Here is a 14,851-nt window from a genome sequence, read left to right as displayed (position 1 = left end):
GGCGTGCTGTCTCCCCACCACTACAGCAGCGCTCCGTCCCCATAGCCAGCACGCTCCCTACTGTGTCCATTACACCGCCGTGGTCTCTCCCCATTGTCGCCATTCTCTACTGGTAATTTTTATTGGGATTCATATTGATTTTGTGTTGTTATATTATTATCTAAATAATTTATGTGTTTGTATGACTAAGAATTAGTTAGATGGATTGATTATGCATTTGGTTGAAAAATGGTGTTTGGAAAATAGAAATCTTTTATAGTAATTTTTGTATATGTATGTTGATAGGAATAACTTATGTACAGAACTTAGAAGAAAGGAATTCAAAAAATGGAAGTGAAGTTAGTTAAAAAAGTAAAGATTGAGTATTTTAGAAAGAATTGATTCAAAGAGTGTAACTCAAGGTAGTTAACAAAATATAAGACATAAAAAAATCACAAGATAGATAGATTTTGAGAATTGACGTTATTTACTCTTGGTTGAATATATTGTTTGCTTGAATATATTGCATGTTGCATATGTTATTATTTGTTTGGTTGAATATATATTGTTGTTGTAATTTAGCCTTAGTTTCCCGTTTGAGATTCAATACAAAAATTATTTACTATCTCCAGACTTTTTGAACAAATGTACTTTTTACAAATGAAAATAGAGGAGATGGTAATAATAATTTACAAGTATTGAATCTTGAATTGTCCGGTTGGACAGTTTAAGAAGAGTAATAACTTTTTCATAGTTTATTATAACATATCAATTTTAATATACATGTCTTAAATTTCATGAAAATTTGTCGTTGTGTTTTGTATTGATCTTCGGGTGCATATTTGATTGTGACTTATAATCACTTTCATTTCGTGTAACCTGAAGACCAATGCGAAATGCTGGCAAAATTTCGTGAAATTTAAGATATGTTGTTTAAAATTGATATGTTTAATAAACTAAAAAAAGTGAATCTTCTTGAATGGGATAGGGTCAAACCTTGAATACAAACACGATCAAAGTGATCATTCAAGATTATTGAAATTGTGTAAACAATTTCAGTAAACATGCGTACGGATAGAGGGTGGATTAATTTACCCCGCATCAGCACTGAGTACGAGAGAGGGGTAGAAGACTTTATAGAGTTTGCGCAACGTAATGCGAGTACAAGTGGTGATGATGAAGTCAAGTTCAGATGTCCGTGTGTGAACTGTTTAAATGGGAGGAAGTTGAACGCAACTGATATTAGGGAGCATCTTATCTGTGATGGTTTCATACGAAGTTATACAACATGGATATGGCACGGCGAATTAACAGACTTTCCAACTGTCTCTCCAACTGAAAATGTTTATGATTCCACAATGGATATGGTAGATGAAGCAGAACAAGACAACTTAGAGGACATGATCCGCGATGTTGGCGCAGAAGCTTTTGCCCAAGCGCATGTGTATGAAACGATGTCCACTGATGCGGAGACTCCTTTGTATACGGGTTCAACTAAGTTCACACGGTTGTCAGCGGTGTTAAGGCTCATGAATTTAAAGGCGAGCAATGGATGGAGTGATAAGAGTTTTACAGAATTGTTGTCGTTGTTGAATGAAATGCTGCCAGATGGAAATACGTTACCTAATCGTAATTATGATGCCAAAAAAATTCTTTGTCCGATGGGTATGGAATATAAACGGATACATGCATGTCCGAATGATTGCATATTATATAGGAATGAGAATGAAGTTTTGATAAAGTGTCCAAAATGTGGGTTATCACGATACAAGTCGAAAAACGGTGAAGAAGGTGGCATCACAGAAAAGAATGGTTCTGCTTTGAAAGTAGTTTGGTACCTTCCACTAGTTGCCAGACTTAAGCGTTTGTTTGCGAATCCCAAAGACGCTAAAAACCTAAGATGGCATGCAGATGAGAGAACAACTGATGGGATGCTTCGTCATCCGGCTGATTCCAAGCAATGGAAAATTATTGATCAAGAATTCCCCCAATTTGGTGAAGAATGTAGAAATCTTAGGTTTGGCTTAGCTACTGATGGAATGAATCCATTTGGTAATTTAAGTACCAATCACAGTTGTTGGCCCGTTATCCTGATAATTTACAACTTATCTCCTGGATTGTGCATGAAAAGAAAGTACATGATGTTGTCAATGTTGATATCTGGTCCAAAGCAGCCTGGAAATGACATCGATGTTTATCTAAGGCCACTAGTTGAAGACTTGAAGTTGTTGTGGGTTGATGGGGTTGAAATATTTGATGCCTTTGCTTCAGAAACTTTCATGATGCATGCCATGTTATTTTGCACCATTAATGACTTCCCAGCTTATGGTAATTTGTCGGGGTACAGTGTGAAGGGTCATAAAGCATGTCCTATTTGTGAAGAAAACACTGCAGCTCAACAATTAAAACACGGAAGGAAGACAGTGTATATGCGTCATCGGCGATTTTTACAATCTAATCATCCATATCGAAGGTTAAAGAAAGCATTCAATGGAGAACAAGAGAAAGACAATGCACCCATTCCACTTACTAGACTTGAAGTTGTTGAGAAAGTTAATAAAGTACATCATCAATTTGGGAAAACGTCGAAGAAGTCTTCTGTAGCGACCCCTTGGAAGAAGAAATCAATATTCTTTGATCTTCCATATTGGTCAAAGTTAGATGTTAGACATTGCATAGATGTCATGCATGTTGAGAAAAATGTTTGTGATAGCTTGATTGGTACACTACTAAACATCCAGGGAAAAACAAAAGATGGAGTGAATGCGCGTTTGGATTTGGTTGACATGAAGATCCGAGAAGAATTGGCACCAAGAGAGATTGGTAAACGTACTTATTTGCCCCCTGCATGTTACACAATGTCCAAACAAGAGAAGATAAGTTTTTGTCTTTGTTTAAAGAGTATCAAGGTACCACAAGGATACTCTTCAAATATCAAGAGCTTAGTGTCAATGCAGGACTTAAAGCTTGTTGGACTGAAGTCTCACGATTGCCACGTCTTAATGCAACAGTTGTTACCAGTGGCAATTCGTGGAATTTTGCCCAAAAAAGTTAGGCTGACGATAACTCGATTGTGCTCATTTTTCTCGTCAATTTGTAGTAAAGTCATCGATCCTACAAAGTTAGATGAACTTCAAAACGAAATTATCATCATCTTGTGTCAACTAGAAATGTTTTTCCCTCCATCCTTTTTTGACATCATGGTGCATTTACTTGTTCATTTGGTCAGAGAAATAAAGTTGTGTGGACCAGTATACTTAAGATGGATGTACCCTATTGAGCGTTATATGAAGATTTTGAAAGGGTACGTCAAAAATCAATATCGTCCAGAAGGTTCGATGATTGAAAGATATATTGCTGAAGAAAGTATTGAGTTTTGCTCTGAGTATATGGCTAAAGCAAATCCGATAGGAGTCCCTCGGACATCATGGTTGAGTAGATATTCTACAAGTAAAAGCATCCGAGGTGTGAATGTGGTGACGAAAAGTCGTGAAGAATTGATGCAAGCACATCTATACATATTAAACAACACAGATGAAGTGATCCCATTTTTGGAAGCTCACAAAGCCGTTGTAAGGGACAAGTATCCACGACAATCAGAGAAATGGCAGTTGATGGACCATAACAGAACATTCTTGTCCTGGTTCAAATCTGAAGTTTCGAAAGAATCACGGTCCTCTGAGACTTTGTTCTGGTTAGCAAATGGCTTGAAGTTTGATGTTGTATGTTGTACAGGATATGAAATTAATAATTGCACATTCTATACAAAAACTTTGGATGATAAAAGCACAGTTCAAAATAGTGGCGTCAGTCTAGAAGCTGAGTCGCTACAGTTTTCCACATCCAAAGATCAAAATCCTGTAGTTGGTTCCATGAGATACTATGGTAGAATTGAAGAGATATTTGAAGTTGATTACACTAAGTTTTCCGTTGCACTCTTCAAATGTAAGTGGGTAGACAATAAGAGTGGTGTCAAAATAGATGAATCTGGTATGACACTTGTTGATTTTCGAAAGGTTGGTTATAGAGACGAACCGTTCATCATGGCATATCAAGCAAGTCAGGTTTTTTATGTCAAAGATCCTGCATCTGACCATTGGTATGTTGCTCTCCAAGGAAAAAGGCAAATTGAAGATAAAGAAGAGAATTTAAGTTATATTCATATCGCTGACAACCATCCATTTAAAACGACAATAAATTTGGATGACGACCCTCTAATTGATGATATACAAGCAATACGAGAAGATCACAATGAGGGAATATATATATGACCAATCCATATGATTATGTATGAATTTCATGTTTGTTTAAATTTTTATGGCTTTTGTTAAGTAATATATGTAAGTCTTTTATTTATATTTCATCTTATTTATTGTGACAGATATATGGCTGAGTCACCTCATTTGTCGGGCGATGAAGTCCCCACCACTTCTAGACGGACGAGAGGAGCAACGAGGTTACGACAGCTTATACTTAGAAGAAATGCAGGTGAGAGAACACCTGTCATTATTGACGTGGTCACTGGAGTTGCATCTGGCCCAAATGCAGATGTATTTAGGTCTTACCTTGGAGTATTGGCACGTGATCGTATCTCTATACTTACTCCATCGTTTGACCATGTTTCTGAGGCTGATCGGAATCTCATCTGGCAAGATCTATTGGTAAGTTAAGCAATATTGCTCAATCTTCTATATTCAGTATATTGATAAATCTGTACTTATATGAGGTTATTACTTTCTTTGTTGCAGATAACATTTGATATGCCAAACGTCGAGAGCTTAAGGAATAGGTGTTTATCTGCAATTGCAGAATGCTTTCGAGGGTTTAAGACAAAATTGACGTCTAGATATATATTTGGACCAAAAAGTGATGAAAATCCATGTAACAAATATTCAGCAATTGACGAAGACACATGGCGTCAGTTTGTAGAGCTTCGTTCTTCTGAGGCGTGGCAGGTAAGTGTAGTAAAATCATTCAATTCGTCCTTCATAATTATTTACCATGACAATTGTTTCATTTTGTCACAGGAAAAAAGGTCAAAAGCACAGGGAATAAGCGCTCAGAATAAAAATCCACACCTCCTGTCTCGTGGTGGATATAGGAAGCTTGAAGAGAAAATAATGAAGCAGAAGTCAGATAGTCGACTTCCACTTTCTGAGGGTGATGACCCTCTTCCTCCTCCTTCACCACCATCTCGGCACGACAAGTGGAAGTTAGCCCGTATGAGACCATCGGGCTCCTACACTTCCGAGTCTGCCAGAGAAATATCTGAAAGAATTGTAAGATGTCATTTCTTATTATATTACATTAATTTTGTTATATATCTAACATGTATATTAAAAATCCATTGAACTTTTGTTATGTGACAGGACTCCTTGGTTGAGCAGAGCTCCCAAGGTCAATTCACACAAGAAGGTCGTCAAGATATTCTTGCCACAGCTATTGGACGACCTGAGCACCCAGGACGGGTGCGTGCTGCTGGGACTGGCATAGGCATACGACATTTTTTTGGGTCTTCCTCGCGTCCATATTCATATGAAAAGATGAAGGACGAAATAAGAAAAGAGATGACGCAGGAGATCACAAAGAAGGTTCGAGCAGAGTTATATGATGAAGTTGCTGAAATGGTTGCGCGCCAGTTCCAGCAGCATTATGAGGATTATGGCAATCGTCCTCCACCATCTCCTATAGCGGAACATGCTGTGCCCCCTACAGGTAAGGTTATTTATTTTTGCTTACTAATTTACTTTATGCATAAACTAACATTTAATTTGACAGGTAGAAGCGGTAAAGGAAGTTGCTCAGCTGCCGGTGCCCCAGGGGACGACTTGGATGACACTCGTCCATGTGAGTTATATATTCTCTCTGATACTGGGACCATGCTAGTGGCTCGTGGTACAGTGTATGAGACAGCCATTGTAGTGCATGGGGTACAGCTTGCAGAAGATGAGGTCAAGGTCACGGTCGATGAAGTTGTCATAGCGGATGCCGTTCTTCCTGTGCCTACAGATGAGTTCTTCACTGTGGAAGAAGCATTTAGGTCCTTTGTCGCCTGGCCTAGACATTTGGTTGGTCATGTATCTAATCCCCCGGTAAACACTCGTACTATATACTTCTCAATTTTAATATTTACTTCTAATTGACGTTATAACAACCATTTTTGCATTTAACAGCAGATAGGTCAAGAGGGAAGTCCTAGACCGAAGAAGACTCATTTATCTGAGGATGACCCTCTTGGTGCGTTAGACGACCTTGCTAAACTCATTTCAGAGGTGCCGATGAATGTACATTGGGATCCTACTACATTTGGAAGAGAATCTCATATCCCATTGTACTTGCATCAGCAAGATGTTAGGGAGCTTGCGTCGGGGAGAGATGAAATTAATATTACACTCATTCAGCTGTGGATCATGTAAGTTTATGAAAACTTTTATATATATTGGTATTTTATGAACTTACTTACATCATATTATTTCTTCATTTTAGGTATCTGTTTGATGTTAGTAACAAGAAGGGGTTCAACGATGTATATGGGTTCATTGACCCTTCTATGACTCATGAGAGAAATAAATTTGATGATATCCAGACATACATCACCACCTGCTTTGGAACGGGGAAGGAGATATATTTTCTCCCTTATATACATGGGTAAGTGAAGTTTGTTAACTTCAACACATTCATTTATTAATTTTGGTATATCATTCATAAGTTATTACCAATTTCAGGTGTCATTGGCAGCTACTTGTGATCTCCGTACCGGAGAACACGGCTGTTTGGTTTTGTTCGTTGCATAAGTCTCCTCCCAGCCCTCTTAGACATGCAGTAGATTGGTAAGAATCTCAATGTCTGGTCCTTTTTTTTATATAAATGTATGCTAAAAGAATTTCTTTTGATAGTTCCCTTGCAGCACATATGATGTTATCTGGGAGATCTACTGCTACAGCTAAAAAGCTTGCATGGGTTTCTCTTAAGGTTTGGTATTTTAGTCCATACTTTGTTACATTTGCTTCCATTCAAATGATGTTACTTAACATTTTATAATTATGATGATATATTGTAGTGTAATAGACAAATGGGGTCATACGAATGTGGTTACTACGTTATGTTTTGGATGATGACCATCATTCGTGCACATTACACCACTGGATGGGAAACGGTAATATTTAGGTTTGAATTTTATGTTCTCTATATTTGGATTTCATATACACTAATTGAAATCATTGTACTTTATGCAGAGATTTAATAGGACTGCTCCAATTCCAGAGAAGTCAATCCAACTTGTGAGGAAAACACTTGCAAGATATGTAATTCGTTTATATAATAGTATGTAGTAGTAGATATTAGAATATACTAAGTTTTAAGTTTATGTTTCTAAGTTGTTTTATGCTTTTCTACGTTACTATAAATTGAACATGTACATTGCATTGATTTATGCTTGAAACTTGATTTATGATTACATTTTGGATTGATTTATGCTTCTAAGAATTTGATTTATGATTCCATTCAATATATTTTATGTTTTAATATGAATTTCATTTAAAATATACGTTTCTGTAATATTTTGGACTGTTCTGGTTATAAATTGATATGCAGGTCTGTTTCTGTGATTGGGAATGTTGCAGAAACAGACCCCACTTTAAAAAAAAAACGTACTTACTGCCTCGGTTATGGTCAAACCCGAGGCAGAATGTGTAGCGGAGGAGAAAAAAAAAACAAAAAATAGATCTACTGCCTCGGTTGGGGCCAGAACCGAGGCAGTAAAGTGGAACTTTATGCCTCGGTTACGAAGAACCGAGGTCTAATGTGCTACGAAAAAAATAAATTAAAAAAACGTTCAACGCATATGCTTCGGTTGGTGCTGAACCGAGGCCGTAGAGTGCCACTATATGCCTCGGTTAACAACCGAGACCAAAAGTGTCTGACTTTTTACCTTGCCTGTATATGCCTCGGTTCAGAAACCGCTGCCTATAGCCAAAAATAACCGCTGTCGTTTCTCCTTATTGTACTGGTGCATATTATTGAACAGCAACTTAATATGTTAACTACTTTTTTATAACAATTTTTTTATAATAATCACCTGTCATTATTTTATTAGTCCTGTTAAATTTATTTTTTTAAAAATATTTGAATTGAACCAATCATAAGTTACACGTATGATGTAAAAAAAATTTGTTAAAACACATTTTTCTATTAAACATTAAACAATCACAGTAAACTAAAAAAGCAAATAGTTTTCTACACTTTTAGGAAATAAGTCGGATTAAACATTACTAAAAATATTTAGTTAAAAAATATATACGTTGGATAATTAAAAGTATTTTTAAATTTAACAACCCGACTTATTTAAGTAAATATGTTTTAGTATATTAAATTCATGTATTCTTTTGTTTCTTTATTTTTCTTAATCGTTAAGCATACTACTAAAAAGATCAAAATGTTATAGAGAAATTTATATCAGAGTTGTATTAGCAAATACACTTTTTAGCTAGTAATTAATTTTATGTTGTACATACATAATTATACATATAATAATACATATATTATATTACAACACAAAAGTTTATAATTACTAATAAACTTAAGTAAACGAACAATAATCTCCAATTTTAAAGGACATATTAGAAGGGTCGAGGCCAACATAATTGAATGATAAAGGGAAAACATAGGTTAGAGGCAACCTATTTTCTTATCTAACTACAGTGTGCTCACAAAGCCATTTTATGGTACCCAAAAGAGAAAAAAGGTATTTTTATCTACCATGTATTATTGCACATAATGCAATGCAACCATAGGTTTAGCGTTGGTATTTTTTCTTCTACCTCGATCCACACCGACATGGATTTATAATCCATCAAAGCATTTGTTGGTTCAATTCAGGGTTTTCCAGTTAACGGTTACTTTCCGACTACCCTTCTTCATTTAGGTGAAAAATAAATGTTCCTCATAAACCATCTTATTTCCTTTTACTTTTATCCTATTCACAATAGCACACAATATACTAAATTAATAATACTAGGTGTGTTGGTGGGTTTGAATAAGCGTTATTAATATTCAAATTCAAGTCAAATTAGATTGGATCTGTCCAAATTAAATATATTTTTTTTCATCAGTCATACTGTTGGGAATTTAGTGATTTAATTGTTTAAATTTTTTTATTTCATTACAGAATCATGAGTTTAAAACTGTGATATAGATTACAAAACAAGTTTAAACTTCTGAGTCAATTCAACATATATGAATTCAAGTTAAATTAAATTAGAAAAAAATTAAGTTTTTTTTAGAATAAGTCAAAGTAAATTGTGCTTACTTAATTCGATTAGAAAAATAAAACATATATTGTGAGTTAATCCATTAATTTAATTTATAATAAGTCAGTAAAATTTTTGGTTCGTCCAAAAATAAATTAAATTAAATATATTTATATTTAACTTGTAATGTTATAAAACTTTTAATTTTAAAAAAATAATAATCGAGTTAAACTTATTTTTAACTCAATTTGTGATAAATCAATTTTTATAAATTAGATTGATTCAATGACACTTTTGATTAAAAATGATATAAAGTCATATTCATAATCATAAATTTAAGACTTAGTTTCTTTCAAATATAATAATATGGCGTAAAATTTAAATTTTTTGGATCTTAATAACATTTTGGATCATAAAAAAAAACAATATATTTCTATCTTAGAAATGAGTATTTCTATCAATAATTAAATAAAGTATTAGTTATAGTGTAAATTTTGTAAAATGTTTATTAAAAGTTGCAAAAATAAAAATAATCTGAAAAATGATGTGGTGCGATGAAACTCGATAATATAAATTTTGAAATATTTTGGCATTTTTTATGTAAGCAAATTGCAATCACCTTTAATAAATATATTTTTCATACATTGTTTTATGCAAGACATAATAATATAACTTTTTGTACATTTTTAATATATGATATATCACATAAAAATTTACACTTGATATTTAAACACCTTCACTCGAATACTTGGTAGAGAAATATCTTGAATAAATATATTTTTCATAAATAAGTATAACTTATATGATAATTTTGTAATTATATAAAAAATGAAAATATAAACATTGTTCATTTTTTACAAAACTATGACTGAATTCATAGAAATGTATACAAACTTGGTTTGGATCACATATTGGTTTTTAAAACTTAAATATAATTCAATAGAATAAAAAGAATGCAATTTTTTTTTTTAAAAAAACAAATCGATTTAGTTTCTCTTTATTCAATTGTTTTTATTTTCGGAATGATGTTTTCGATCTTCGTCCAATAAAATTGTTTTATAGACATAAACACTGTTGTGACTCGCGGTGAAAAAATGGACGGTGCATTAGGCAAAGAGAATTTAAAAACAGGAAAACTATTTTACATTATATAATATTAAAACAAATAAAGAAATGATTATTTGATTGAAATACATTAATGTGTATAATGATACTAATAATATGAGGGTATTATAGGTACAAATTTCTGTTACATTTTGCACACGAATACTCTCCCGCAGAACAACATCCAAGGTGACTGCTTCAATCAAGCTTCAAAGTTCACCATCAATTTGTTCAACTTCTTGTTGCTAATTTTCTGTTCGATAAAACCCTTACCGAGGTCACCACTGCAGACAAATAAAAAAGTTGAATATGTCAGAAGTTAACATTTAAAAGGAAAAAAAAAAGTCAAAATAAACAAAAAAAAGTCCTCTGACCTTTGCGCCGATGGAGAGGATGAAGACGACGAGGAAGAACCAGCAGCGGAAGTCAACTTTTGAGCTAACTGAACGGCGTCGTCTTGGGTGTTGATGATGTGATTAAAACACAAATAACGACCGTAAGATGAGACTTCTTCGTAGACGCAGATATGGGCATCCACCAAGAAAGGTAAATCAACGGTGACGAAAACACCATCCTCGTACATCTCAGCAGCTCCTCTGAGGTAAGGGTGTTGGATGGTGAGATCATGAGTCATCAATAAGCCAGCGTTGATGGACACCATATTCACTCCTCTATCCATTGCCAAGGCCCACGCACTTTTCTCAGCCATTGTCTTCGACACACCGTGCCATAACTGTACAAAACATTCAATTATTCAGTTTTGTCATTTTCCTCGCATCCCATCTTCCCTTACAACTCATTTTGTTTCCCACATTTTATTCATGCACGTTGCTTATTATCATCATCTATCAATCAATTATGCCACATACCCAAACATGAAACTAGGCTAATTAACTCTATTTTTACTATAAAATAATAATAAAAGAATATTAGTGTTGCATCCAAGAGACGTTATATATACCTTGAATTTGCGACAGAAATTAACATCACTCCAATGTCTCTCATCCAGATCCAGTTCCATGGTCTTGCGATCCTCTCTCCAAACTACTGCGGTTGCTGAGGAAGTAAAAACCACTTTATCCATTGTCTCTGTCTGGGCACAGGCTTCCAACACGTTGTGTGCAGCTCTTACTTCCACGTCTGCCATGTATTCCTGTACGTTTTCAAATACCACACATATCACTTCTGCTCTCAGCACAAATCTCAAACTAAATTTACTACTTTTCAGAAACTGAATTAAATGCTCTTTTGATGACCACGTATATTTAAAACCGTTGACTTGACAGAGTTCAGTTTTAAAACGTTCGTATAATTTTTTATTCATGATAAACAAATGATAGAAATGAAGAAACACCTAATTTTTCCTAAAAAAATAAACTTTCAACGCGTTTTATGAACTCTGGTAACAGTTGAACCGTAATAAGTTTTCTGCCAAACTACTTCTTTAGTCAAACAGACTTTCCAAAAAATGCTTGCCAATAAATTAAATGCACCGGACAATTAATTAGGAATTGAAGTTTTTTTTTTTTTTTTGTAAGTCAGATTTGTTTTATAATTTACTGACAGGAAGGTTCTGATATGGTAAAGCAAATATATGTAATAAAATATGCTTTAGAAGATAGCAAAATGACATATATAGACAGTGCTAAGTGCATTCATTATTGCAATTCAGTAATTAAACTAATTAAGACATGGCAAAATTTAAATTTATATTATCAAGTTGTGAACCTCTGTATCAGCGTCACGCATGAAGTGCAAACCTTTCCGTATCAATATTTCATCATGATTAGCAATAATTTAGGAATAAGATATCGATAAGATCAGACACTTGATGAGATAAGCAAATAAGCACATGGCTGAAAACTAACCAGCACAAACGATTACGACACACGAGTGAATTATTAAGTGATTGAGATGGATAACCAAATCAAAACTACCACGATTGGTTTCTATTAATTACAATTAATTTAGCATAAAGGCGAATTCACCATTTACTTGACTATAATGGAGGCGAGTAACCCACACATGAGTAGGGTCATTCCAGCACACCATGAAGCATCTCAGGCAAATTCTGCATACACCAATAAATTAATGCCCACAAAAGGCTCTCATGGTTTAACTATTTTCATTATTTTGTTTTAATTGCGATAGGATGAGGAATATAACAAATCTCATAAAGAAAGAAGAAAAAAAGAAGTGCTTACGTCATAATTTGGTTGGTCATGTGGAGGTTCGAACGTGTAGAACAAACCAGAGCAGCCTCGGAGTGCCTCGATTATGCTATGGTAATCGAATGGGTCAGATCGAAAAACCTTGAGCTTATTAGAGTCTACGGAAATCCCATTGAGTAGGTCTTCATCCCCTGAGACACGATCGGAAATTGAAATTGAAATCGAAATTGAAGGGAAGGAAGCGTAGCATGAAGAGTTAAAGAGATGATCGATTACCATATTTTTGGAGAGAGGCATGGACGGTGTAGCCTCGTTGGAGGAGTCGCTGGACGAGGGTGAAACCTAGGTGGCCGGAAGCGTCCATGACGCAAACTGTTTGAGTGTTTGTGTCGAAAGAAGGAGCCATGGCAGTGAGTGAGAATTGAATAGCGTTTGAGAATGAAAAGAAAAGAAGAGACGAGTTGGGTATATAAATAGAAGAAGGGCTGCTAGCATTGAAAGGGTGTGGGGGTAGATAAGTAGGAAGGAGGTAGTTGCCTTTTGATAGATGGACACGCGCACACCACCAGAGAAAGGGAGAAACTAAAGAAAAGTAGATTTCTCATCCTCACACACTTTCGCCAACAAATTTAATCAAACATTTTTTTTAATAATTAAACTTCCATATCGCTTTCAATTCATCATATTAATTATTATTGCTACATATATTTTCACAAAAATTACTTTTCGGTTATAATTTTTCACTCTTCCATACCATAGTTAAAAAATGTTCAAGTAGAAAGTGTTTTTCAATGGGATGGTTAAATGAACTGGTATAAATAAGTTCACCCACACACCAAACCTTCACCATGTTTTATGTATGTCCAGATTCATAGGTTAGCGTTCAATCCGCTAAGGAATTTTTTTTTAAAATGTATTAATTGATCTTGTCCTTAATAAATATTAAATTATTTGTTCAAAAGTTTAATGTATTCTCTGAAATTTTGAACAGCTTTAATTTGTTTAAAATGAAACTACTTTAAATAAGCATTCATAATTTATGTACGCTGTAAAAATTAATATTGATTTTTTTTGTTGAGAATTTGAGATTTTTAATGAATGAGATCGTGCATTATTATACTTCTTTGTATGTCCCTATATCACATGATAGAACATCTTTTAAAATTTCATTTAACTTTTACTCTAATTATAAATCTGACCTTAAAATTTTAAGTAACTTTTTTTGTAAGTTTTACAATGACCCTTTTAATTTTTTGGAAATCATTTCAGTTTCTACATTCTGTATTGAAGGTCTTATCTTTTCCTATGGGACAATACCTTCTAGATAATATATTTTATGTTTAAAATCTTTATTGAAAATTTAACGCTAAAAATACTATCTTTATGCTTTTTAATTCATTTTACCGAATAGATTAAATAGTATTTGAATTGAATTGAATTAATACTAAATTTATTTAAAGTATACCAAGCATTGAATTATTTAAAAAATGACTTATATTAATTTAGTTTTAAAAGATAGACTATTCACAAATAAAATTGTTTCATCTGAACTTGATTATAACTTAAAAGGTTGAGAAAATGTACTCTAAAAAATAATTTTTGAATGATAATAATTTAAACAATCCAAATAATGAGAGTAAGAAAAAAATATATAATATGTTTAACTTGCTTTATATACGCATAAATATACAATCCATATATTTAACAATATATAAAGAGCAAATTATAATATTTATGCATTATAACTTTCATGTTCGGGGTGGACACGAGCTTGTAAAACATTTTTGGTCAAACCTAGATATTATAGGATGTGCTTCTATCCATTATAAGGGATTATATCATCACAGTGCAATGGGCTTCAGGCATTTCGAAGGTCATCAGTAGATTGATGTATCCTTTGGAGATCGTGGTCGTTGCAGTAATGAACCTCTCATGAAATGCTGACATGGTGGGTACCGTCTTGCGATCAGTAAATCAAGCTCTGAACATGCTCAACGCTTCAAAGGAATCCTCCATGGTGGGTACCGTATTTCACGCGAATCTTGTTGTGTTGGCGATATGCGATCTGTTCGTTAGTTACGCGAGCCTTCTCCCAGAGAGTTAGACCGATGTCGGGAGGTGATTTCCCATTCTCCAAGCCATTCAACTTCTATGGAAGCTCTTGGAGGTACATGTAGGGCTTCAAGCTCGGCATCATAGCACTTGTGTTATTCTTCGTTTCGTTTTGCTGAATTAGCATTTGCATTTTATACTTAAGGGTCGTTTCTGGGTTAGATTCCATCTTGTGAGAAAGTTGGACTTGACTTTGGGTGGTGACCATGGAAGAGTGAGGCTAAGGAAAAGTTTTAT

The 14,851-nt window shown here is 34.1% G+C and overlaps 2 protein-coding genes across 2 annotated transcripts; one reads left to right on the top strand and one right to left on the bottom strand.

Moving 5' to 3' along the window:
• The first annotated feature begins 5,546 nt into the window (after positions 1-5,546).
• On the top strand, positions 5,547-6,122 carry LOC148197450 (uncharacterized). The gene is made up of 2 exons (XM_088093698.1): positions 5,547-5,694; positions 5,758-6,122. Exons 1-2 carry the CDS (start codon positions 5,547-5,549, stop codon positions 6,120-6,122), a joined length of 513 nt encoding a protein of 170 aa, XP_087949824.1.
• A 4,225-nt stretch (positions 6,123-10,347) lies between these two features.
• On the bottom strand, positions 10,348-13,093 carry LOC124848438 (cinnamoyl-CoA reductase-like SNL6). Its single transcript, XM_047326112.2, has 5 exons — positions 12,779-13,093; positions 12,536-12,693; positions 11,293-11,484; positions 10,706-11,064; positions 10,348-10,615 (listed from the first exon to the last, which is right to left on the bottom strand). Exons 1-5 carry the CDS (start codon positions 12,906-12,908, stop codon positions 10,534-10,536), a joined length of 921 nt encoding a protein of 306 aa, XP_047182068.2. The 5' UTR covers positions 12,909-13,093; the 3' UTR covers positions 10,348-10,533.
• Between the last annotated feature and the right edge of the window lie 1,758 nt (positions 13,094-14,851).

This window comes from Vigna umbellata, chromosome 6 (assembly GCF_029865625.1).
Source record: "Vigna umbellata cultivar VRB3 chromosome 6, Vumbellata_1.0, whole genome shotgun sequence".
Lineage (NCBI taxonomy): Eukaryota > Viridiplantae > Streptophyta > Magnoliopsida > Fabales > Fabaceae > Vigna > Vigna umbellata.
Note: the sequence above shows the minus strand (reverse complement) of the source record. Positions and strands in the feature narration are given on the sequence as shown.

What these genes read in the sequence shown, in the direction of transcription:
- LOC148197450 (XM_088093698.1), top strand. Translation starts at nt 5,547, where the DNA reads ATGACGCAGGAGATCACAAAGAAGGTTCGAGCAGAGTTATATGATGAA. An exon ending in ACATGCTGTGCCCCCTACAG is followed by an intron (nt 5,695 to 5,757) that starts GTAAGGTTATTT and finishes TTAATTTGACAG; the next exon opens with GTAGAAGCGGTAAAGGAAGT.
- LOC124848438 (XM_047326112.2), bottom strand. Translation starts at nt 12,908, where the DNA reads ATGGCTCCTTCTTTCGACACAAACACTCAAACAGTTTGCGTCATGGAC. An exon ending in ATTTCTGTCGCAAATTCAAG is followed by an intron (nt 11,065 to 11,292) that starts GTATATATAACG and finishes TGTTTTGTACAG; the next exon opens with TTATGGCACGGTGTGTCGAA. An exon ending in TCCTCTCCATCGGCGCAAAG is followed by an intron (nt 10,616 to 10,705) that starts GTCAGAGGACTT and finishes ATTTGTCTGCAG; the next exon opens with TGGTGACCTCGGTAAGGGTT.